The sequence below is a fragment of the Cariama cristata genome, unplaced genomic scaffold (genome assembly GCF_000690535.1).
Source record: "Cariama cristata isolate BGI_N322 unplaced genomic scaffold, ASM69053v1 scaffold18352, whole genome shotgun sequence".
Taxonomy (NCBI): Eukaryota; Metazoa; Chordata; class Aves; order Cariamiformes; family Cariamidae; genus Cariama; species Cariama cristata.
Window position 1 is genome coordinate 50001 of NW_009604620.1, and position 27051 is coordinate 77051.

Consider the following 27051-nt stretch of genomic DNA (forward strand, 5'->3'; position numbering starts at 1 on the left):
CACTCAAGCCTAAAAATGCACCGAATTCCTGGTGAAAAAAAAGAAATAGATGTCACTCCCAAACAAAGACAGGTGCTGAGCTGCGGGAGACAAGAGAAGGGGTGAAAACAGTATCCAGCTTTAATAGCAAAAGCAAATGCTAGCTAATGGCCTGTTCTCAGGAACTCGTTAAGTCATCTCTAAGCAACCACAGGATAATACACTAGTTATTTCTGCTGGTATGTTTCCTGAAAGTGAGGCGTGTTGCTTTGAGCCCACGGTATTAATGGATAGTCTTTCCTGCATCTATTACCTGTAGTAACAAGACCCTGTCTATATCTGTCTTGTTATCAGTACCGTTATTACCATAAGTTGGTAATTCTAATTAATTCGCTCCTGTCTTTTCTCATCTTTAGTTATAATTCAAAAGAAAGGACGTTTTCTGCTTTTTCTTACGTGTTTTTAAATTATTATTTCTCTGTGCTTTATGTAATAACCCTTTGGAGGCTTGTAACAGCAACCTTTCCTGGAGTTCAAATTCACAGCGGTCCATTGTGGAATATCAAATGAATACTGAATAATAGTTACTGATTTTTATTATTATTTTTAGAAATGGGAACATTTAACTTCATGCTTTGAAAAGTGGAATAAAATTCTAAATAATTTGCATGTAATTTTTTTCAAACCGTTAAGTACAAAGTGACTGAACGTGGATCCTGCCAGTTATGGCAGTCCCCCTTTTTAGAGTTTAAAAAGCTTAATATATGTGCATTCTTGCACATTCTAAATCTCAAAGTACTTTAGACATAACAAATGGATTTACAAACTATATATAGGTTCACTTACTTTATCACTGAAGTGCAGCTACCTCAAGGATTGAACGCGGCAGCTGTTTAACAACCTGGAGAAACATCGCATGGCAGCTAAGAGCAAGAGCGGAAGAATACTGTATCAAACGAAGCTGCCAAGGGAGCTTGAGGCGTTTGAGCAAACTGTAGTCCAGTAGAGTTGGTTTGGCCAGGATGCTTAGGATAAAACACCAGAACTTAACAAAAGGTGCCACAGTACCTTTAATGGCCATGTATCACCTTTGTCTCATCTGAAAGATAACGCTTCATTCACTGCTAGCGACGGGTCCAGCATGAGGAAGACTCGCTGGAATCACCTCGTGCTTTTGCTAGATCTCTCTTGCAGAAACTGACTGTAATTGCAAGATAGGACTGGACAATAGTATGACAAGGAGAGAAGGGCTAGTACAGAGGAATTAACTTCTAATACGAATAGTTCCTACAGAGCTGGTTGTTACACGGGAGGACGTTTCATGCAATGTGAAGGAATTAATTCACCACCATTTTGGATTTCTTGATATTTTGATGGTACAGTTAATGACATTCCTTTCTAGAGCATAAGAAAGTGGGGAAAGTTACAGAAGCGATGAAATAGCATTTGTTAAAGCTGTGTTCTAGGACCTAAATGGTAATGATAACAGATTTCATCGTGTATGAGGCAGGGTTTTTTCAGTCTTATTTTTACTTTGTGGAAAAGTTTTGAACAGGTTGTGGTGAGACAGTTACAGTGCTATGTGAAACCTTTAGCATAATTTCACCTGAAGAATGGGTTATCTTGTTTAATCATCTGAACCTGACGCTGGACAAAACTGAAAGATTCATGTTCTGTCTCATAAACCTTAAACTCCTTTTGAGACTTTGCACAACCCTTCAAAAACTACTTCTATGTTTTTTGATAACCCTGTGATGAGATACTTAGGGAAAATGCTTTTCTGCTCCATAGGTTCTCTCATGTTGAACATGAAAGTCTATTGTGCATGAGCTGGATGGATTGACAGAAGTAGTTAAACTTCTCGCTTGAAGAGACATATATGCATTTGGTTACTCTGTTTTCATGATCTAGATGATTTGTTGAATGTCATACTTCTGAATTCCCAGGTAAAGAATACTGTTCAGTACTTCCACGTGGATAAGAAAATGTTGCCATTTTCTCAGATTTGTGTTTTATTGTTCATCAATGCTCTAATCCTGCTGGCTAGACTTTCGCATGGGTGATCTTGTTAAGACAGCTCAGAGGTTCCAGCTAGCACATAATATAGAGGAGTACGGCATGGTAAGGGTGGGAAGGCTAGCGTGCTCTTCCCCTTGCTGAAAACCACTCAAAAATCCTCACCTAACAAAACAGTCTGTTGGCATGGATAATAAATAGAATGAGGTTTGGCTGCTTTCCTGCTGCCGCACAAGGTTGTTGTTACCTAACCTAATTTATGTCTTCCAGTCAGCTTTCAGCATCTCAATTGCAGAAATATAGAGAAGCTCCAAACCATGAACTCGCTATGATAAAAATTAATTTTCTGCTTGAGACAACTCCTCTGGTTAGTGGTACTATATGTACAAAGTAATTCACTGTTGGCTACACAAATATTTTTTTTAAATCCACACTTTCTCCAACTTTTTGCAAAAAAAAAAAAAATTTTGAACTTGTGGCGTTCCCTTATACTTGTGTAAACCTTAACAAGAGAATTGACAGTTCTTGACTGAGTACATCCAGTGCATCACCTTACAAAAAGTTATTGATAACCTAACATAGATAATATAGTCTTGAAGACTTGTGAAGAAATAATGTATTAAAGATGACATCCTTTCAACAGACAATTTCCACTGCAGACTTATTACAGTGAAGATAAAATTGAGTGGGATGTATAAATTTGGTGAATAAAAAATGAAAGGTTGTAATGAAAAGACAATGAAGAAAAATGTGTCTTTTGTAAAAGCTGTAAGAATGAGGGAAATACTGAACTTTCCCAACAGGCTGTATTGATATCTGTGCACACTTACTAGCAAGAGTCTTGGATTTATCAGGAAGGTGAAAAATCGTGAAGAGTTTCCTTGTGGAGAGGAGAAGGCGAGCGGTAGTATTTCTGAAGAATTCCCTTGGTAGCCTTTGATTCAGGTGCACTCTTAGCTACCGTGATGTGTGTTGTGGGCATGGCCTCTACATGAGCAGGCTTGTGTTTGTGTGTCAGGGTTGTTGTACCTGTGGAAATCAGCTCCCTTGCTGTGCAGAATTGGAATGACCTTTTTAATTATATAAGATTTAAGAATAACAATGTTAAAATCATAATTTTTTAAGGAAAAAGTTACAAGAGTATGAAACAATAACAGTGATTATTGACACTGTATTTTGCAGTATGTACACTTCATTGAGTGTTCTCATCATCCTGTCTAGCTTATAAAAATGGCTAATTAGCCAATCCAACTTTTCCTAGGCCACAAACTTTTCAGAGCTACATTTTTCCTGTTACTTTTCCTAAATATTGTTACTAAATCATCTGAGAGCAGCTGCTCTGGGCAATCTGTTCTTTCTCTACTCAGATGGAATGTCCTCTTCCTTGTTCATCTTTCTGGTCCCTATAATTTGGGCACTGGGGTGCTGCATGGTACTGTAAAGGATAAGATCATTTTTTTTCCAGTCTTTCTTATTTAAGATTACATGATTGACATTTTTATTGTATGTATGTATGAGTACTTTCCCTGGTCCTAAATTTCAGGTTGTTTCTTTGTGTTTGCTATCTTTTAAATCCCAGAAATACAACTTCACTAGCTTAACAAATTAAAGGTCTTAACTATTCACAATTTATGTTCCCTGTAAGACTTATTATGTTTAGCTTCCTACAAGCTTTTTATGCAGTCTACATAAGGGACTTTTTTAATGGGCGAAGAGTTGGACATGTATTTTGAGGGTGGAATGGCCAAAACTGCTTGTATTTTGTTAGATTTTGAGACATCTGATTACCAGTATCTCTTAATCTACTGTTGTTCAAAGGGCTGGCTTTCTAATGGAGTACCGTGATGGCTGTAACGCCAGTTCACAAGTGGGTCCTTGCTACAGCATCAACCCACTACAAAGTGTTGGGAAGGAGGAGGTCCGAGGAGAGCCAGCATCATGCCTACTCATGGTTTTAGTTTGTTGGATCAGTTCTGAATTTTCTAAACTACTTATCATGGCAGGCAGGCTGCTTAGTTGCCTTTTTTGGTTACTGAAACCTAGCTTCTTTTTCTACTTTTATTCCTTCATGAGGTAGGTTTGGCTGGCATCTGAAATTGTGTATTCAAGAAGAGGCTTGATGCAGAGGATGTCATTGTGCAGTTTCAAGATGGGTCTATTTGGTATCTGATGAAAAATAATCTAGTTCCTCAGGAAGAGGATGAAATTCAGTTAGCAGCGGTTGTGAGCACAGATAAGTTGTTTAGAGGAGGAGAAGTAAGTCTTTGCAATCAATTTTTAAAGTTACTAGAAAAATTAACATATTCTGTTGTGATTGGGCTACTTTTTATGGGTGTGTAGGTAAATGGTGGTGATACTTATTCTAATGCCAATGTTGGCAATATATGACAAAGTCTACAGTTTTTCCTTTTGACTAGAATTTTAATAGACATCAGATCCTTCTGTTGTATCTGGTGAAGCTCACCTCTTTGAATGGAAACTAATATTTTTGAGAGCAATACTACAGTTTTATCTGACCTGTCCAGTTTGATCAAATGTTTTTACCAGCATTGCACCATGATCAGGAACCGTCTGGCTGAAATTCAAGTTGATTTCACTAGTCCTAGCTGAAAAGTTTCTGAAATGTCTGGTCCATTACAGAAATTCTCTGTCCCCTCTTTCCTGTCGTTATGGGTTGTGTTTTTATGGCAGTGCTGTAGCTGCGATCACTGGCATACAAAAGAGGGGAATCCTGTGAGGAAGCTCCTTGCTTTTCTGCACGTGAAGGACGTACTCTTTTCTTTCTCAATTTATCTGCTAAATGGATTCCCCTCCTTTGAAACATATACATGAGTGCATAGGTTGAAGGTTTGTGTAGCTTTATGCTGCAGTACCCATATGTTCTGCCTGATCACTAGAAAGGAGAGAGATGTTTCTGGTGAGGCTTCTTAACTCTTGGAATTATTTGTTTATGGTGAGAAGTTTTGTTGTGTACCATTGTACTTCCCATTAAGGCATCCTAGGTTCAGAACAGTGAATGTTATGTTCATTGATTACACATTTTAACTTCCCTTGGGGGACACCAAGTGCAGTATTTGAAGTATCTGGTCCAGTTTCGTATCAGATACAGAGAACTTCTCAGGAAAATTTTCGATGCTGTCGTCAGAGAAGTTAAGTATCTTTCTAATGAAAAGCTGTTGTAGTAAATTGTTAGACTACTAATCTGAGACAAAAGTGAGAAAATTCTTTTAAAAATGAGTTTATTAAAACCGTGAAATGAATAAAATGTTGCTCTGACCAGCAGATCGCTGTTAAGGAAGGCTTTTCACAGAGGTGTTCCACATCGTCATGTCACAACCAGCTGCATTTCTTTTGTCCTAGAGACAAAATGTGCCTTGCACTTGGAGGTACTCATGCTATTAATAACTATACCACAATCCTCTTCCAGCTTCCACCCTCCAAAGTTTACTCAGAAATGTGGCAAAGTAGATGTGTGATTTTCCTGGGAGGCTTGCTGTCACTTAGGCACTGCTTCTGAGCTTCCTACAGACTTTTGTCTGGAAGACCTGCTGTCACAAGATCTCTTCCTTTACCAGTTTGGAACCTCACAAATTACTTTTTGTCTTTTCCGTTGTATTTGGTAAAATAAATTACTTACTTTGTAAAGAAATACCTGACCTGCTTTAGTGTTTTGGTGCCAGGGCAAAGAAGCAGCATGCAGTTGGTCGATCTGTATTATTTTTAAGAGTTTGTTGTGAAGTTTGAAGGGTTAAAATTGTGATTTCCTCACTTGTTGAATGTGCACACTCAAAACTCCTTATACAACCAGATAGTTCTGCCCGGATAGATATGTATGTCCAAGGCAAAAAAAGAGCAAACTTAATTCTAGGCTCTGAGGGAAGGGCTAATCTTTAGAATGCTTTTTTTTTTTTTCCCTTCCTTTTTTTTAATAGATGATGCTAGAGTATCTAGTGCCTCACTGCTTTAGTAATTTTTTTATTAACACCCAACGCTGTTTGCAGATACTCTAACTTTAAGAAGGAGAGCTGAAGTTACCAGAGGGCCTGGAGATTCACCTAATGGTATGCAGCTCTTTGCAGAAATGGAGGTGGAAAACAGGGCTTCTCTGACCTTGTCTAACACTTCAATAACAACAGTTCCTTCTCTGTTAGAGAATGGAACTATGGAAAGATTACCTTTTGTCACTTTTGTGAGTGCGTACCATTTCACATTTTTACCTGGATTCAGCAGAGTTCTTGATGTCCAGGGTTTCTCTCGTCTCTGTCAGAGCCGTAACATGCCAGAGTATACTCTCCATGATGAAAAATACCCCATTCAACATTTTGCTTACTTTGTAATTGCAGCTCTTTCAATCATAGCTAATTATTGCATAGGTTGCTACCATGGTTCAACACCTTTTGCTTTTCTCCAGCAGCAAGAAACCTATTATTTTTATTTAAACCAATATTTCTTTCAGCTACATGTAAAAATAATCACTTTGAGAGGGTTTCTCATTAGAGAAATCAGTTATTGTTTGCCACCAATCTCTTTCAATGTGGAAACATTAAGGTTTAATCCATTGATGATGATTGTTTAAGGCAGTCTGTATTCTTAAAAATACAAGGGCTTTTTTTTTTTAACAGTTTGCAGACAAACAGTTTTCATTTAGTGAGGATGCCTTGCTTGGAAGTATCCATTCTTCATACATTTTGTTTAAAATTTATTTCTTGGGTCTTCATCTAAATATCTGTAGTTAGGATAACTGACAACGCAAGGAAGAATTTTAATAATAACCTGATAGTTTCATTTGTGTGATGGTAACTCAGTAATAATCAGCTTGGAGTTCTTGCACTTTTGAGAAACAAAGAGATACCATTCAAATAATAAGCAGGGAAACTGGAAAAATGGCAGCTTCACTCTTGTGCTCCATCTCTACCCCATGTCAAGTCACCAGTTGGTCATTTTGGGAGCTGTGATGATTACACAGAGAATCATTAACATTAATGAACTACATATAGAAAGTTCTACTGCTTATATTATGAGGGTCTAGTTAGAATAAATCATGGTGATGGGCATTTCTGGTTTTCTTTTTTTTAAACTGTGTTACATGGGAAGCACCTGTGGAAGGTAACACATAGTCCCTCATATCCATACTAGAAACAATAAACGATGACAATAAAAGGACTATATAGATTACAGTTATTAATGAGCTATGGAGCTGTCTCTGTCACAACTATTAAATTCATTACAGTTTAGTTGCCTGTTTTGGGGTGTCCCATGACAATGAATAGGTGATACAGATCATTCATATCGTGTTATTAGAGGGTAATTTTTTAATTGGTAAGTGTGTTTACTTTTTCATGTGTTACTAAGTTGCTTTGGTAGCTCGGACATAACTTATTCGAACAATTTTTGAAGCTTTTGAGAATCTTCAGAATAACCCTCCAGACTGTTGTATTCTTTATTCAGCAGCTCTTGAATGAAAATTCACTAGGGGGTGGGAGGGTTGGTGTTTGACCTATGCTTTTTCTCCTGGAATGTACACACATACACACTATTGACCTCACTCATCAGAGTGGCTGATAAAATCAAAACCTAAAGTTTTTAATCTTTGTCTGTTCTCAGACAGACTATTGCCTTTTCTTTGTGGATAATCTCAGGGTTGGTGTCTTCCTGTTTGGACTTGCCAGTTGAAGGATGCAGGACAGAATCTATTTTTTTTTCAAAGCAGTCTACAAAACTGACATCAATAACAGTTTGAAACGCACGTTGTTGGGTGAAACCTGTGTCACCCAGATCACTGTTAGACTGGTAGACGATGCCAGAGATGTATGTAGAGAAGATGGCATTAAAAAGTAAAATGTGTCAAAATTACTGTACGCACTGATGCTGGTGCCACTTTTGGTGCGGAAGAATTTGTTTTGAGTTATGGAGAAGAGGACTGGAAGTACCCTATGCTTTGCCCAGAAAGGAGAGCATATGGGGATAAATCCGGTGTAACACTGACTGGTTGTGGAAGGAGCAGATGGCAGCATAATAAGCTATTGGAGTTGTGTCTGGTACCTAAAGTGCTGCCGTTGATTTCAACCCTAGGGTAGTAGATAAAGTTGCCTTGTAAGTCATTGAGATGTGCCTTTGTACGCAACAGATCTTCACGTTTTGGTGCCACCCACAGAAAAGGTGCTCTCCTTTCCTTTGTCATCTGCATAACATGACTTTTCTTTAGCATTTAGCAGAGAGCCGTTCTATTAAAGTCTGAGAGAGCTGCTTCAGAGGCACGAGATCAAGACTTGCATTGCTACAGGTGACCATATACACCCCTACAGATGGATAAGTGCTACTGTAACCTGTCGGGGACAGTTCCTCTAACCAAAACAGAGGAGGAAAGATCTTACTTAACAGAGGAGTCACCTGTGTACATCCTGGCTCCAGAGTAAGTTAAGCAAGTTAAATAAAGTGTATTGAAAGTGTTTGCCTCTCCGGCTGAAGCAGTAATCTTTCGTCATCTGATAAGTTTCAGGAGTTGCTTGTTTATATTGTAGGTACCACAGAGATGGGGACTTCAGTCAACCTCTAACAGTTCTGATCTTCTAATGGTAAAATGTTTCAGAGTGCATGATGAGTAGCTGAAGCATTTTCATATCTCAGCCTAGTTTCCTTATTGTCTTAACTTTTAAGAAAAATCAAGATCAATGAGAAGGAACATTGACTTGAAGTCCTTCAAAATTACTGAAATGCCAAAATTGCTTTAGGCAAAGTAGTGTCCTCTGCAGCAGGTGTATTCCTTGCTTCAGATTATCTAACTACTTGAGCTGAAAGAATAGTTCATTAAAAATTGAGAAGCTAGGAGTTGAAGGCTGAAACCTAGCTTTTCAAACTTTTTACTGTCTTGCTAGAACCTGGGATTGAGGGAATGGGTCCTGAAGTCTTGAGAAACAGGAATATGGTAATCCAAAGCAGTATGTTTAGTTCCCTCTCTGTAAATACTTTTTTTTTTGTTTTCACATGCATGCTTTTACATCTAAAACATAGTTAAACTTATTTGCTTGTGTGTCTAGCCTATTTATAGTGTCATTTGTTTACTAATAAACCAGTTTTTAAATGCTGTACTTGTGCTTGTTGAATGATAATCAAGATTCAGTTAAAAAAAGACTTTCACAAATATTAGTAAATTATTTTGCAGAAAAGAAATGCAACGTTACCCATTTCTTAACAAAATTGTAGTATAAATAAATATGTATAAGCCAAGTGGCTTACACAGATTGCACTTTTATAGCGTATGCTTCTGGATAGCTGGCAAGTGCCAAATGTTTGTGTAAAGTGTATCAATCAGTGAGAAAAGATTTTCTTTGTAAAAAAGTAAATAAAAATCAAGGTTGCAAATACAGAGCTAGATTAAAATCATATATGTAAACAGAAATATCTTACTTCCAAATTGAAACTTGTTACCTCCACTACAGTCTAGATTGTGAGAACAGGGCTTGTTCCATCAACTTTCTCCATTCTTATCCATAGCACCCTGCATCCGAACAGCAGAAGTGACACCCTTTATTTTTGCAAGCAGACAGAAGATTCACAATGTGCCTCAGATAAGATAATGAGGAATAACCTTTTGCTTGTCCTTGGCAATACACAACCATTCTTGAACATGTCAGCAGATTGCATGAAATGGTAAAAAAGCAGCCCTATACCCGATCTGCAGAGACCTCTAGGAGACTTATTTGGTTTCCAGCTGTGAGAAATGTGGATCCTGAGAAACAGGGCATGACTTGCACTCTCCATAAGGAGCGGTTCTCCGTGTGTAAGGGATGGGGTTTTGTATGCAGACTTCGGCTGTAGAGCATCCTAATTGTTTGATTCTTTCAATTGTGCTAACACATCTTTTTGTAAGGTAAGGTTCCTGGATATTTACAGTTCAGTTCTTGTTTGTTAGAAAGAACATCATGATTTTAGCCTTTTTTATGGAAATACATTAAATTACTTGAAAGGTAAAAGAGTTCTCTTCAGTGATGAGAGTTCCTATGCATGTGCTTATTTTTTCTGTTTTGAATAAGCAGATGACCTATAGTTAACTGCTATGAATGCTCTTCGTTCAATGAGTAAATCCATCAGTTCTCTAGAATGAGGCAGAGCTCTGGAGCTGTACCAGCTTGTTCTGTAACGCTTAAGATAGATGGGGAATACTCGGCCATGGTACTTTATCTCCAGAGCAGAATGACAGCTTTGCTTTACAGAGGTGGTTTTCAATTTCAGTATTGTTTCACCAAGCCTTTCCTGTTAACTGCTTCTTACCCCAGATTGTCAAGGGTCAGGTAATTCCAGAAATCCAGGAATGACTGACTGATTTTGAAAGTGCTTGGGTTTTTCTTAAAAATGTAAACATGGAATTTTTTTTTTTTAAATGAAGTTTGTCTTTTGCACCAAGGAGAGGATTTGTTTTAGGAGCATATCTATATGCTGCTTATTTCAAGCAGCAATTTATTTGAAGTGTGCAAATATTCTTGATCGGAGGCTCTTAAAATACAGTTGATTTTTGGGGTCATGCTGGTGCCTCTCCGGAGTCACGTTCGATGCATTTGGGCAGATACAATTTTGTAGTTTTGCTTGTATGTGCTGCTGGGTGAGCCAAGTTCCAGGGTGATGTCTGTGATTCACCGCCGTTAGCGGTCCAACAGCTTCATCCCTCCATTCCTCCAGAGCTCTATAGGTAAGTGCCACCTGGTCTGCCCGCACTTGCTGTTCATCTCCCGTCTGTGCCAAATGTCTGGAGGCGTCATCTTAGGAATCCTCAAATCAGAACAGTTCCAGCTTGGGACTCCCCAGTTTTAGGTAATTCATTCGGCTTCTTTGTTGTGGCCAGAAATACTTTGCTTCTTAAATTTCCTTCCTTTTCTATTTTGCCATGTTCATGCCTCCTAAATCTTGTTAATAGCCAGCTACTTTTTCTCCAGTACTTCTTAATGAAAATTTTTAGTAATAGTACTGTCAGGATCCACCCTGGAGGTATTCTGTTAACCTCTTCATTCAGTCTGGTCCCTTGTCAGCAGGTGTCATCATCTGTTCTTCACCCGGTTCCTCACCCGTTTTTCTGTTCTTTTGCTGGCAGTGCAATCCAGAGTTGGCTTTTATAATTAGATCCTCTGTAATGTTTTCACTAATTGCTAACAGTACTTAAACCAGCAGAAGTTCTTGTCATTTCAGTTAATGGAAAAAAAACAAACTCATAATGTACAAGAATATCCAGTCTTCTGCTGTGCTTTGCTTTTTTTCCATTGACCCCTGCATGTATATGGAAGAACCTCTTCTTTCTTCATGCAGTTCATGATAACATAAGTACTAGGGAAAATTTCATCATATCCAAATCCTGCCACATATTTTAGTTTCCTTTTACTTCTTTAATGGACTCTGTGAATCATAATCACTAAAAAACCCCAATATTGATTGAGGAGGTGGACAGTTTGGAGGGTTGAGAAGGAAACCACGCCGCCGCACACACCTCCCTGTGCAGTTTATAACCAATGCTGCTGTGAGGAGAGGCGGTGACCAACCACCTGATCTTTTTAATGGCTATTGGGTGTAAGTTTTCAAAAACTGACTGTATGCTAAAGCATAAAGGCTGCAATTCAGATCTATTTTTATTTCCACCTTTTTTGTTTTATGTGAAGTAGTTATTTAGGTGCACAGTTTGTTTCAGCCTATTCGACGCAGAGCAGCACTGTGTTTGAACTAGGTTTTGTGATGCACGAGCAGACCAGACTTCAGTATACATCAGCATTGGGTGAGGCAAGGGGTTTGCACATTATGAGTAGTTAGTGTGACATTAACGCACGCTTCGGGAGCTCTTTTCCTGCAGGAGGGTCTGCCTTCAGCATCTGATGGTGAATAGGGGCTGTGAGAACCTGGTGCGATGCAACTGCCCTGGTTTTACAAAAGAGCGTGTGAGGTTTATTGCCTTGAAATCATTGTAGCGTGGATAACATTTGGATATATAAATATCCACAAAGCTGAGCTGTGCCCTCTTTTTGAAAATAGAAATCGCTGCACATAAGAGAGACGATGGAAAATGTGTGCAATCTATACAATCTTCCAGCAGTAGATTGAGACCAGTGGCACTTCCCCGAAAAAATAAATTACCCGAAATTTGCAGCACATTCATATTCAATTTCATCACAGCAGATGCTCATTAGTATGTTGTTATTAATTGGTATTCACTTTAGGTTTTGTTTAAAATGAAGATAATAATTAGGTTTTAATTACTGCATCTTTCTAAGGGGGGAGGGGAGGAAATGCCTCTCAAAGCACTGAAGTATTTCCTGTAGGCTTTGCTCCGTTACGTCGAAGCCTTGAAAGAGTCTCCGAGACACGTTTCTGCCGAGAGACTTCTTTTCTATTTCCTTTTCTTTCTTTCCTGTTTTTAAAGTATTAAGAACTAGTTTTAAAGGACTTGTTTGATGGACACACTGAATCATATCACAGTAGTAAGAGCCACTGTTCTTTCTAATCAAATTACCAAAAAGGCTTTTCACAAAAGTAACTCTCTCAAGCAGCTGATTAATGAAGTGGTGCCACTGTTTTGTATTATAATTAATTGAAGTAATACAAATAACTTCTGTAGCCTGTGGAAATTATCTCCTTTGCAAAGCAGTCTAATAGAGTTAGCAAACTAGAAGGGGGAGTTTTTTGTGTGGCTTTTTTGTTTAATTTCTTGTTGCCTTCATCATCCATAAAACCATAGGTGACACAATGGAAAACAGTAAATGACAAAGAATACAGAATACCAGCACCACAGAGAGGGCTTGAAGAACTGGGAGAAGGTCAGGTGCAGAAGAAAGCAGAAGGTCAGGAAAAAAATGAGAATGCAGAAAAGATTTAAAGGGTCACGAGTGTGGTGGGACTACAGAAGAAGTATAGGAATTTGGGAGATGCCAAAGAGTAAGTAAAAAGACCTCAACCTACTGTAGAGGAATATGAGTAATCTAAAAAGCATTGAAAAAGCATTGACCATCACATCTTACTTTGGTTAATGCAGGAATTCACAACGGTTCAAAGGAAATTAATCTCAGTAGGGGCATCTAGTTTTTCTGGGCTGTTCAAATGTACACTTTCAAGATATAGAGGTTTTACATGCTGCTTAAAAGGTGTTTAGTAGCATAGCACTGTATCTAGATACGTAAAACATCTTTAGTTCAGTCTTCTACTACCTTCCTGTTGTGAACTTCCGACCACTTTTCCTTCTGTTTATTTTTCCCTTTTTCCTTTCCCCAGACTTTTTTTTACCTGGATTCTCTAGGTCACCAAGCCCGGTCACTTAGCTGCTGACTGGATTTGAAGGGTTGATGTGTTAGCCACCCTGCTAACAGGATGGAGGAGAACGAGGCATCTCAACTGCAGTTCCTTGGGCTGTAACCTAAACCAGCTAGCACTGAGGGAGGGAGGGGCCTTCTGATTTCAGCTCCTAGATGCAGCTGCCACCAACCTTTCTTCCATTACAGAAAAGCTGGTGAGAGAGAGTGCATCTTAAGTTGCACTTAACTTAACTCTCTTAACTCCTCAGGTGGTGTGTTGAGGGTGGGAAGATGGTCACGGTCCCCTTTTTTTCAGGTCCCCTTACTTTCAGAGAGTTGAGCTTTGGCATTTCTAAAAAAGAGAATGAAAGGTGGACACTGGTAATTTTTGCACTCTCTCTGTGCAAGATTAAGAAAACCAAGTTCAATTCTCAGTTCTTGCCAGAAGGGTTGCAAACCTGTGCCGCCTTCTTCTGGAAAAATCCCCTACTCACTGACTATGCCGTTGCAGAGTGGGGGAGTTGGGACTATTCTCTGCTTGAATTTCACTTTGGTGTGGAAAAAACGCATCAGGGCTTGCTGGGCCAGAGAGAGGTGGAGGGAGCACACGAGGGGGCCCTGCTCCGGAGATGAGTTTTTAGGCATTTGTGAGATGGGAGAAGAGGTGGTGCTGTCCTTCAGTCCAGTGTCTTATTCAGACATCGGCAGCTGTAGGGACAAGACAAACGCCAAGCTAGTCGTTGCAGTCAAGCAGAGTGGACTTGGGCACGGGGGAGGCACGGCTGACCTTCAGGAACTCCAGAAATATGAATGCATTGCGTCTGCGGAGTCTCCTTTCCTGATGTATACACTAGTGAGCGTTCCTTGGCATGTGTGGTAGCTGAGTGAGGTTATTTGCTTTTCATGACTGAGCATTTTGTACCCTAGTTTTGTGCTTCGTCACAGGAAAATTAGCTTTTCCGGTGTTTGCAATTCACCAGTTCTGTTAAGAAGACACCATCAGTTTCCTATTACGTTATCTGTGTGACCTTAAATTCTTCTTGGAATGGGAAGTTGGAGATTCGCAGTTGGCCTCCTGATGCTACAGGAAGCAATTCTGCAACCGTATTAAACTTAGATTTCTTTAAATTAATGTTTTGTTGGCCAAGCACAATGAATTTTTTTAATTATATCTGTTATTTTTATAGTAGAAGCTTAATTTTTATGTCAAAGGAGTGAATAACTGTGCTGAATGCAAATTATATACCTTTGGTTCCTTCATCTGTTTATTACTGTTTTAAATGCAATTAAAAAAAAAAAAGTTTGGTTGCAGTTTGGAAGCTGTCAAAGAAGCAGGCTTATATGCTGAAGTCAGTTCTTAAAGAAATCAAACATCATGGAACAAGTAAGAACTTCAAACTAGAGTTTTATTTTCATGTACTCACCATTCAGTCTTTCATGGGAAGAATGAATAAATGATACAAGTTTAGCCCAAGTTCTTACCGTAATGTTAGGGGTGTCAGGTTTTCTTTACACAAAAAATTCACCATTAAAAGTAAAATATTATTTGGGTCTGAAGTTTTAGAGATTTGGCTTTTCACCCTTTTTTTGAGCCTACAGATTGTCAGAAATTAAGGAACTATAAGAAGTGACTGTATAAGTAATTGCTAAAGTCCTTTTAAATTTAAGGTACCTCTTCCTTGGATTCATAAGTATGCTTAATATTCATACTTAATTGCATGAAAATCTTCAAAGTCTTTTGTTTTCCACCAATTACTAATTGTAAGATGTGACAGGAAGCTGAAGGGAAGAAGGTACTAGCACATTATCCGTTAAAAAAAAATTTTGTGTGTATATATATATATATATATATATATCTGTGTGTGCATGTATACATTTTTACATACTGATTTTTGTATTTTCTTTATCCATTTAAGCAGTGACTTTCAATTAGCCTGCCTACTAATATCAGGTCACTAAACTCTATAGCTGATGCTTTATTCTTTCATGTGAGTTGTCATTCGTTTGCTTCAGTTGGCTGGCAAAGGTTGTTGTATATCCATTACCAGCAACACAGCACTTTGCATTTCTGAATTGACAAGCAGCTATATTGACCTAGCGCTTATTATGGGTCAACAGCTGCGTTAACCGACGGAAGGACTGAGGGGCAATTAAAATGAATTGGCAAAAATATATCTTCCTAATTTACTCCAATTTGTTATTTATGCTAACATTGTATGGCTTCTATGGTGACACTAAACAGAATGGACCCAATAATGGCAATTAACATAAAAATATAATGGCTAATCAAATTGACAGCAACTGTTTCTCATCATCTCGACACACAATACATTATCAAAACAAACTATTATGAAGGAGGTAATTTCAGTGTTCTATTCAACCTGCTTCATGTGTGCAGTCAGGGAGATGTGTACCAGCAATTACAGCTGAATCTAAAAAACTAAACAAATAACTTAATCGCTGTCGTCCTCCTTTTTTCTTCTTCAGGAAGCAGTAATCAGGATTTACTAAAAATAACTGGTGTATAATAGTATAATGATGATGCATATCGTAGAATAGCTAATAAGGAGTAAAATAAGCTTCTGTGTGTCTTTTTTTTTAAAATAGGTTCACATGAAGTGGAAAAAAGTATGCTGTTAAAATATATAAAAAATAACTAAGCAGTAGTAATAGTTGTCAAATATCTCAACGTGAGTTGCTTAACAGTTACAGATACTTTATAACATCTCAGTAGAAGTCTAAAATTAGCTGAATTTAGTAACAAAACTTGGCTTGATTGGGTAGAAGAGTGAACAGCTAAGTTAAAGCAGAATTTCAGTACACAGAAATAGTTTACCAGTTGCTTTTCCACTGCATTTTCAGGATCATTCCTTGTGGTGTACTGAGTCACAGTTTTACATTGGTCTAACCACGTTCTTCGTTGGTTTTGTAGCTCATCTAGAAAATCGTCAAGAGTTTGTACATATCTACCTATGTACCAAATGTATTAAAATGGACACTCCTTCCACGTTTGATGCTGTTACGCTTATCTCATTCTTAATTAAGATTTTTGTAATGCACAACTCTTCCAACCATTGTTGGCCAATATTTGAACTCCAGTATCTTAAACAGCAGGGACTGGAATGTGGTTTTATTAAACAAGACTACAAGAAGATTAACTTGAAAGTGTTTAGTTGTGTCGTGGGCAAGATGGATCTCATGTCTGTTTGAGCAATCTTCGAGTGCACAGAATGGCGACAGTGATAGGGATGCATACGGGCACCTACTCTTGGACTAGAGGAATGGCACAGAGGCTTGACACCACTGACATTCAGGGCATTTAATTGACTATCATATTCCACATGTACACACCTGGAGGTTTTTGAACTAAATGTGTGATTACTAACATACAGTAGCCTTCACAGATGTGTGGGGCGAGATGATGACGTAGCTGTAAAGGTATATATGCACCTGTTCTTATTTGAATGGCATGTTCACAATTTATGCAACCACAGCTGCGTGTGTGTGGGAAGGGAGGGAATACGCCTGTATTCATCAAAAATATACGTTAATTCTTTTTCTTTTTTGAGATCATTGTATTGTGCAATGTACTAAAGCACTAAAGTTACTCCTTTGTCCCATCATTCTTGTGACTTTCATTTTGTTGCTAAAGCATCATTGTGATATGTGTATCTATAAGAATGGATAAATACAATTTATGTTTCTGTAAGAATGGATATATTTAGTATGATTTATATAAATGCTTGGTGTAAATTGTGAGAAAAAGTGTAGAGATGTAGTAAAGAGATTTTGCAGCATCATAGTAGTAATAATAGTTCCAAAATCTGATGTGAATGGAATGTACAAACTGTTAAGAAAAAAAAAAAAAAAACAGAAAGAATCACCTTTTGACAGTTGGAATGGGTGCAATAGATGCACTTTTAAGTTGGGTTTTTAATTACTGTCTTCTTATGTTACAGTATTCTGATAAGGCCCTGTACACTCAGCTCTGCTTTTACCGGTACATTTTTGATGTGGACTATGCGTTAGATAAAGTGATTGCTGAAGATAAGAGAGGTAAGTTTAAATTTTTAATGAATTAACTATAGTTTAATAGCATGTTACATGCTAGAAACTAGAGCTATACATGCACGTTTGTACTCTTCAAATCTGAATTATGAGGCTGTAATCTAAAACAGAAAATAGAAGAACGTATGAATTTAGGAATCCCCTGTTAGAGGAATGTATTGTGTTGGAATTAACCACTTTAAGAATATATTATATGTCTGCTTTCTTCTTTGGAAGCGACTGCACTTTGGAAAAAGTGCTTTTCTTGCATGTTACACCATTAGAGAAATCTCTTTGCTTGAAGTTTGAAGGACACATCAACTTCAGTAAATAGATTAATTAAAATACATGTATACAATATCTAAAAGAAAAGCCAGTTAAAACTTATGTTCATCTATTAATATTTAAGAAACACTTCTTATCAGGGAGAAAATGATGGCACAAGTAATGCTAATTGTCTACAAAGCTCTCTTAAATATACAGATTAAGCTAATGTTAGGAAGATTTTTTTTCCTTCTCTTCTTCCAATTACCACAACGTTTCTGAACTGAAACATTTCTAAGCTGTAATGGATCCACGGGTTTTGTGCAGCTAGGTGATTTTCAGGCTGACAGAAGAGTATATCTGAAGGTGGGCTAATGCTTGGCCAACTTGGATTCTGAATAAAGCCATGTTTGGGTCCCACCATTGAAGTCCCACCTTTTATTGCCATTTTTCCTGAGTTTTTAAAGACCAGTTGTTCTTCTTTCTTGTAGTTTCTCTTTATTCTTAATAACAGCTTTAGGTTGTTACTCATCTTGGAGTATTCTTCTATAGAAAGAAAGATTTTTCAATGGCTTCATATTCAAGATATAAATGTGTTTTCCACTGTAGTTTGAAAGAATTTGTGTCTTTTTTTATTCAGAACCTTGAGATTTCGTTACTAGTTCACTTGCCTTTTCTACACTTGCCTCTTCAAAATACAGAACATTAATTACAGAACAGGTTTTGTTTGTTCAGCTATTTATATGGAAGGTCCATACTATTTATTGGTATGGAATCTAAAATAATAATTGTGATGTCAGTGGGAGTTCAAAAAGACATTCAACCTGCTCCCTTTCCCTGCAAGAGGATCAATACCATAGCCTACTTTTTAAAGATAGGCTAAATTTAAAAAATCTCTGGTGATACAGGTTCTACAACTTGTCAGGTTTTACAACCAGTTTCTCCTGGTGCTTCACTGTACTTACTATAGAGAGCTCTTTATATCCAAGATAAATTTTGCTTTCTGAAGCTTATTCTCTGCACAATGAATGATAGAATGTTTTCTTTCTCTTAGAGTTTTACACATTTAAAACCTGTATGCTATCATCTAAATCTTTCAACTACAAACCTGAAGTTTTTGGAGGAACAGGGGGAGAATTCTCCACTTCTCTGCATGTTTGGTTTTTTTTAATAGACCTTCAATAGGTCAGATCTTTCAGAGTGGAATACAGCAGAAGGATTAATTGACATGTTTTGCAGACCATTCTTTTGTGTATTTATACCAGTATGGTGTTTACAACATTTGCAACGACATTGTTCACTCATGTTTAATTTGTGATCTGCTGTAATCACTGTGTACTGTTGTTGGTCCATCTTTTCCCTGTAAGAATCAAAAATAAGCTGGTTGGTCTGCATCATGCTTTATTGTTCGATGACTGGTGAAGTTAACTGTCAGTTATACCATCTAGGAATATCTGGATTATATAGTTACAGGTCTTTAGTCCTATTATTAATATTAGCATTTTTCCTCCAAACAGATATTACCATTCACCTGGAAGTTTAGGGTCTGTCATGATGATACAGTTTAGTATGTTAACATTGTGACACACTGCAAAGCTCCTAGTTTTCACGCTACACAAGGTGAAATTCTGAAATTCTTTGCTGTCTTTCTAAATTGGGAGCTGTTGCACAGTTAATATTGGGTCAAAAACCAATTTAATTTTCAATATCACTGTACCAAACCCCCTAATTTACAGATACCAATGATACCATAAGGGCTGTTTGTTCTGAATTGGTTTTTTTAATCAGGAAAGCAAGAAGTGCTCTGCTGTGACTAGTAACATACTCAAAATGTTTTCAGCACTTTCTTACACTTAGTTTTTCAAAGCTGGGTTATGGGTTTAGTCAGTCATTGCTGCCTAGGTGAATATTCAGAGCAGTAAGAAGCAGCAGGAGTAGCAAAGTAGTAGCATCCTCTGTTCATCTGGATGCAAAAAGGGTAGGTAAACTATCTGTGATTTTAAACGTGATCTTTAAATACAGGAGTATGCTCATTCTGTACACCTTAACTTCAGAAATGGAAACCAGTGTATTCTTATGGCTATGTCATCAGGAGATCAAAATAGAGTGTAGTAAGCTTTATATCATTATTCCATTCAAATATTGGTATTGTTAAATATTCAAAGATATTAGTGTTCTCATTTTGCTTCTACAGTAAAATGAAAACCTTTAAAAATGCAGGCAAATGGAGCCCCTGTAAAGTCAGTACCACTGCTCTGCCTCGTGCAAATGTCTCTAGTTCAGTCCCCGCTGCTGGCATCAAATAGAAGTCTCCACAGAAGATGAGGATGCTGCAGTCTCCTTATTCACAATGACTGCAGCATATTCATAAAGCATTAATATCACTGAGGTTGTCTGTGATCCTGCAATTTTTTTAGAGAACTAGGATCCTGGTCATAGGATTGTCCCATTTCTAAGAGAGGGAAGGTCACAAATGTGGTTCTCAAGGCATTTAAGTGTTTCAGGGACAGAGATTGCAAAGATGCTGCACTGTATCTTTTCACAGAATATTTTTAGCTATGGAGCCCATGGTTACTGGATTCCAAAAAATCTGGGTATATCCATTTAATCGGTAAGCAGAAGAAAGTGAGGATGAGAGGAAGCTAGCTTTGGGAAAAGTGGTTAAATGTTCCTGTTTGTTAGGAAGACCTACGTCATCAAAGTATGTGCCACTTTGTGGAAATAGAAGGTAATTGTTTTGATCATGTACTTATGGACTGCGGTTTTGTAAAACCAAATGCGTATTCAGAGGATATTTTCACCCTTTTATCACAGCTTTGTGTGTGCCTTACTCCACCCTTCCATGTAAACACCAGAAGTGCCTAGTTTACTTTATGGATGAATAAACTGCAAAATTGTGTTGGGAAAAAGAAAACTCCTGTGAGCTCCGTGACCTAGACATAAAACCATAAAATTCAACTCTGAGTATTTGTGTGGATCCTATCATTTCGGTATTTTTCCCCAGTATGTTCATGACTTGGTGTACCAAGTAGCAGGTTGAATAGGGTTTTTTATTTATTTATTTTTTAATCTCTTGGAAAGACAACAGTTTATAATGGGGACGTAGGCAGAGCTGCTTGTCAGGGTGGGTTAGTGTATGTCCTCCCGTCGGCTGGGGATGGTGGTGAGACTGAGGGAGGGAGACTGCCTCAGCTGGGGCTGAAAGGATGGGCCTGAGCGAGGAGGTGTTCCTGCCCCGAGGTACGGCGTGGAGATTCGGTCAGATAAAGGGAGGAGAGCAGGGGTGAGATGGAGCTGGAAGGGTTGGACTGTATGTGTAACTAGGGTAATGAAATGGGGACTTCTGGCATCAGAACAATTTGCCACGTTCTTATCAATATACAGGCAGGAAGACTACAAAAAAGTACTTGATGCAATAAATAAGAAAGGAGGTATGGTTACCTATGTGCGCTTTACAGGGGAAGATAAGGAGAAATTATATAAATAACCTACATGCGTATGTGTGTATGCGTTTATTTTTAAGATGGCAACAGCTGAAACATGGCGCATCTCTTCTCAGAGAGTACGGTTCAATAAACAAAGCATTTCTGTTTGCGTCACATCTCCAGACACTAGCGCTAAGACTTTGGTTCACTATAGTGATCTTTACATCCAAGCAAGCAAATGCTCCTCTGCACATTTTCTGTCAAGTACTTTGTCTTCCAATCATGTTGTTTTGAAGAGATTGTAAAATAATAATTTTCAAGAATTTAATCTTTGAGTATATCTTCAAAAGCACTTGTGCAGTTTTCCTTAATGTGTTGTTTTGAAGAGGAAGATTTCTGAAGATTTTTTTTTAAATTTGAGTCACCGTTTCTTAAGTATTTTTAAATCTCACTAACTTTTTTGAAAGCAAAAACTATTGAATATTATTCGCTGTAGGTTTTTGACCCATTTGAAGTAATCTATGGGCAGTTAAATCTTAAGTTACCCTCCGATAATGTTCATACCTTTTTTTTATTGCCAGTTAGACATTTTTAACATCTTAAGTGTAATTTTTCCTCCATTCTATTTCTGCTCAGGTAGTCTTTTTGTTAAACCTACAAAATCTAAGTAAACCCCGTTATACTGTACATTCCTATAACCCTTTCTCTGAGCACAAAACTTAATGGGCTGTGACACCTCTCTTGGAGTTACAAATTGTTGTTTTCTCTGCTTGTGAATGACATAAATGGAAATAATGAGTTAAACCAGTTATGATATGTCCACGACGTGGGAAATCTGTGGCATGACACGAGTGCGTTTGCCGTAGCTCATACTGCTAATAAAATGGTTTTGATTAATGAAGACTTTTATTTCTTTGCACATTGCATTAATATTGCAGGTGGGATGAAGTAGTGGCTTAACTTACTTCTGACTCGTGAATTGGAATGGTTATTTGATCTCTTCAAATAAATATGCTGCTGCTATTGATAGATGTTTTTTTTTTCTTTATGTGGGAAGAAGTGAACAGAAATACCTTCTCATTTACACTTCAGGATCTTTTTCCTACTTAAGTATATAGATACATGCCAACTTGTTATAACCCATGCCATGGTGTAGTCTATCTAATGTCATCTGCCTCCTTTATCAGTTCTCTTGTGAGTTTCTCTAAACAGAAAATATTTTTAAAGCTCTTTTTTCTTCACTGTTTCTTTTTTACCTGCAACTCATGACATTTTTCTTACAGAGAACTTCCTGGTTTCATCTCTGTTAATAAAGTTTGGAGCTGTTTTTTGATGGGGGCAGTTCTGTTAAATGCAAGGCAGAAGTGACAAGGCTTCTTTTAGCGACTACTGCTTCTCACAGGAGTAAGCTCTTTTCTCTAGAGGAAAGTGCAAGACTAGCACATCTTTCCTTGTAGAAGACCCTTAAGTTTGATGGATCTGGCAGTGTACTCGGAAAAGAAAAAAAAAAAATCCTGTCTTTTAGATACCAGAATTCTGACGTGGATGCTATTTTTTTTTAATTATTTTAGTAGAAATTGGAAAGATAAATATAAACACTTTAACTCTGTATAATCTATTCAGTATAGATCTGCCTAGACATCAGAAGGATAATGTAAAGCTAAGGCTTTAAAGAGATTTTTAAAAAGATACAATTATCTGTATGATTTTTAAGTCTCATAAGAAATGTATTTTAGAACTTGCCAATGATGGCTCATAATCACTTTGATATTTTGAGGAAAATGGTAGCTTTAAACAGATGATACAGAATTTATTTTTAAAAATGTATTGTGCTTATACAGTTGATGGCTTTTATTTCCATAATGTTTTTTACTACATAATTATACATCTTAATTACGTAATTACCGTCATAATTATTATGTAATTACATGTAGTTCCACTAATTACAAAATCAGGAAGTGTAATTATCTACTAAAAACTTTCTGAAATCTTAGTTGTTCACTAGAGATTATTTAAAAGACCAGTGACCTGCTGAAGACGGTGTACAGTGTTGTACATACTACCATCTCACCTTTTCCCTTTCTTCATGGCCAGTACAGTTTGAGAGGGTTGTGGAAGGGCTTCCGTGTCTTTAATTATGATTTCCTTTAAAATTAGGTTGGAAACCTTGACTGTATTGCCTGCAAATCTGGAGCCTCTTAATTTTTGTCATTCATACCTTGTATCTTTAAAGATTCTGTAGCTGAACTTACAGAAAGTTGCATAGTTTTGGTTAACACCTTTATAACTTTGTTATTTATATTTTGGTTGAGGGTATCTGGTGTCAGCTATGAAGATGTTTGGAAAAGTATTGTTTACGGCCGTGTATATGTGGAGTGCAACCTTGACTCCACCAACGATAGGGGGAATGCCGCTGATTTCTCATGGGCCAAAGATTTCTTGTATTGAGTAAAACTGCTTTTTTTAAAGTTTGTTTTCCCTTACCAATAATACGTTCATGTCTGTATGCTGATCTATTACTTTCTATGGAACATAGTTGTTTACAAAATTTGTCTGTGCAGTTTGAAAACAGAAATGGTGTACTGCATGTTAGAGAAGAGAAAGTTAATATTCAGGACACTTTATATTTCTTTTGTCCTGATTTTTTGTTAAAACTGGGCAGATAGAAACTGTCTTCTATATATTAAATAAGTCATGTGCTACCTTTGGTAGATTCAATGAAAAGAGTATTGTAAAGTGTTAGATTTGTTGATTTTTTTTCATTCTGTACCTCTGTGATATCTCAAAATGACATCAGAAATACAAAGCTTTATTTCGCACTCCTTGTGACAGCAAGCATGCATTTATTATGTCACAGTATTAAAGCAAACCACCAAGGGGAAATGCTTTCAGTGGCAGAAAACAAATTCATGTGAAAGGGATGATGTGAAAAAGTAAGTGATCACAATTTGTGATACTAATAAAGAGGAAGAGAACTGTAATCTCTGTGCCAACAGGGAAATGGAGAAGTAGAAACATGAAGAAAATGAGTTACTGGAATATTGACATTTCTGTGGAACGTCTCAAGACTTCATACCACGTCGCATTTATAATGGTGTGTAATTTTTCTGTGCTCATTACGTAAGGCAACTGTTTTACCGTATACTTGCCAAAAGCTATTGTAAGTTCCCAAACTTGGCCTGAGTCCGCAAGTGATGCGAATCTGTCATCTTCTTAATGGTGAATGCAGTTACCTCAACTCGCATCTGCTAAGCATGCAAATCCTAAGGAGAATTTGTCTCCAAACCAGTTAGAATTATATTGACCTTTAAAAGAAATTATTAGAGTCGTCATTTGCGAACACAGATTGTGAAAACAGGATCCTTATTTGATCCCCAAGAGTTAAATCAATGCTGCAAATAAAATTATTTTAATTATTAAGCTTACTGAAGTATAACCACCCCATGGGAGACATTTCTTTTGGAATATCTTTCTGTATCCTTAACAAACAAAGGGTTATAAATCAAAGACATGATGAAAATACAGTTATGCTCTTTCCTCTGAGAAATGGATGAAGATAAATTCCTCTCTTTATTAAGGACTAGAAGGCCATGTAGAGAGTAGCATAATGGAAAATATTTGGTTTATTCCATAGGGAACACAAAAATGGTGCATGATATATGTATAAAAATGCAGCACAAGACAGAGAAGTGCCTAAATGCAGCTAAAATTTGGTTTATTAAACCAAAAATACTTCCCTTCATAAAGGAGTACTACATTTCTGTCATTGCTCCATCAGAAAAATGTGGTGGTATCAACCACTCCAGATGGACCTGTTTCTGGGGGAGCGGAAATCGAGCACTTGAAGCCACGGGTGTTACTGCCATGAAAATAAAGAGTTCATGAGAAACTGTTTGGAGTACGTATTTTAGAAAACTGTGTGCGAGCACAGCCGCTACCTCTTTGCCTTGCAAGCCATGCCTCCACTTGCGCGGTTCTTGAGTCCCCCTCTCAGCAGAACCACGCTCCTTCCATGGCAAGGAGCGGCTCTACGAGATGCAGAGAGAGAACTATCTTTTTCCAACCACCCCCCCCGCCCCGTTATTTCGAGAATCATTTCTTCATAACAATCCAACTACAAAATTTCATGGGTTAGGCTAGTGTAATTCCATATTGTTCTCTTGAGAACAAATGAGTCTGCTCTGAGAGGCCAAAACGTGGCCCAGCCGTGGGGAGGAACGGCAGCGGGACATCCCTCTGTCCTGGCCGGTCCCTCCGCTGGGAGGGGGCCGGGGGGGGCGCGAGGGGCGGCTGGTCGGGTCACGGAGCTCTTCGTTTGCTGTTACCTAACAGAAATGAGTTTGGAAGAAGTTGATTTGATCCTACCAGGATTACAACTGTCAAATACATATCAAAATGTTTTCCCATCTTATATTATTTAACTCAGAATATAATAATGTAATTATTTTGACATGAAAACGTTACGTACCGTGGTATTTGCACTTATCTTTAAATAGACATTTTTCACTTTTGAGAGACGCATGCAGTAAGACAAAACAAAAAATGAATAAAAAGGTGTGAGTGACAGCCTAAGGTAGTTTATTTAGATGATAAAAACAAATACTATTTGACGTTAATTGAATTGGAATTAAAACATTTAGCTACCTAGAGTATTGTTTTATATTTCTGGTGTAACAATATATGTTGCGTAAACAGCCAGCAGAACATAACAGTAGCACGTTTATCAGATTAATGTTTTTCTTAGAAATTGTGTTACATGATTTTGGAGGAGAGCAAAGAAGCATTAAAGGGAAATTTTAAAGTATGTATTATTTTTATACTGTTCATAAATGATATACATATGTAGTCAGCTTAAATTAGACTTATTTTGATTATTTTTTTTTTTTGCTAGAGCTGAGCCTGTAGTTTAGAACATTCTTAATGAAAAATAGTTAGTGGTGAGTGACCAAAACAAATCTAGGAAACGTACTTTTTAAGAGCATTAGCTACCGTGCCTTTGAACAGTAATGATAAACTATAGTAATCAAGACCTTGATGTGGAAAACTTTTATTTCATACTTTACATTTTGTATTGTACAGGAATCAATGGATTTGAAATTGGTTATCATGCATGCAATTTCGTGATAACTGGACACATAATTCAGTTGTTTCAAGTATTACGTAATGTAGGAAGTCAAAAGTGTAGCTTCGTGGTTGGAAGCAAGTGTGTCCATAATTTTGCAAGAGCAGCAGATGTTGGAACATAAAATGCGTGCATTCTGTAAGCACAAGTGCTGCCATTCTTCTAGTAGTTTCACTTAGAGAGAAAGAAAGAAAAAGAGGTTCTTATCTGAAGGTTTAGTTTCTGAAAAATCTGCATGCAAGTTTAAAAGCAGTATTTCTATGTGTTCCGTTTCTGTTCTCCAGAGATTTATCAGCTGTTTCCCAGTTTAAGCCATACTTCAGACACCACAGTGATGCAAGCAGCCGTAAAGGAGACCTGGTTATAAGGGCACAGCAAAAAAATATTTTCTCAGTGTTTCTAGAAAAGGGAAACTGTGGACTTACTCAGAAATGACAGTGAAGTGTACATGCCTTTTTGAACTTCTGAATATGATCTGAAGTCTCTGCTTCATTTTGGTTTTATTTTATTACTGTGGCAAGTTTTAAACACAAGAAGTATCCAGTGAGGAGTTCCTGTTTAGACAGAACACACATTTTGTTTCAGTATTTAGTCCATTAACGTATTAGCACGCCTGTGTTTTCTGGTCAGTAACAAAAAGGATCCTTTTCGTTCTCGTATGGCGTTTGACACTTGCAATTTTTGATGCATACCTATATTCTCTGTCCTACCAGGTGATATGGATGCTGTGCTGAGCACCGGGTGTAGGTAACCCAGCGGGCGGGGTTTTAAGCTGTCCCTCCAGCACCCACTGTCGCCTGTGGCCACTGTGGGTTTCGAGGCAGGGGTGAGGAGGCTGGCTCCTTCTCTCTTCGCTCCTCCGTTTCCAGGTCTCTCTGCTGCCCTGGCAAAAACCCGCTCGCTCTCACTCACGTACATCCTGGGTTTGCTCAGC

At 37.7% G+C, this 27051-nt stretch overlaps 1 protein-coding gene across 1 annotated transcript in view; it reads left to right on the forward strand.

Annotated features, from left to right (window-relative positions):
* The window catches only part of LOC104158123 (DNA polymerase alpha catalytic subunit-like), a 73589-nt gene extending 47348 nt beyond the window's left edge, over positions 1–26241 (forward strand). Inside the window, exons 5-6 of the mRNA XM_009695694.1 lie at positions 17219–17315; positions 26075–26241. Of these exons, the coding sequence (XP_009693996.1) occupies positions 17219–17315; positions 26075–26241 (264 nt within the window). The remainder of the gene's footprint in view (positions 1–17218; positions 17316–26074) is intronic.
* The last annotated feature ends 810 nt before the right edge of the window (positions 26242–27051 follow it).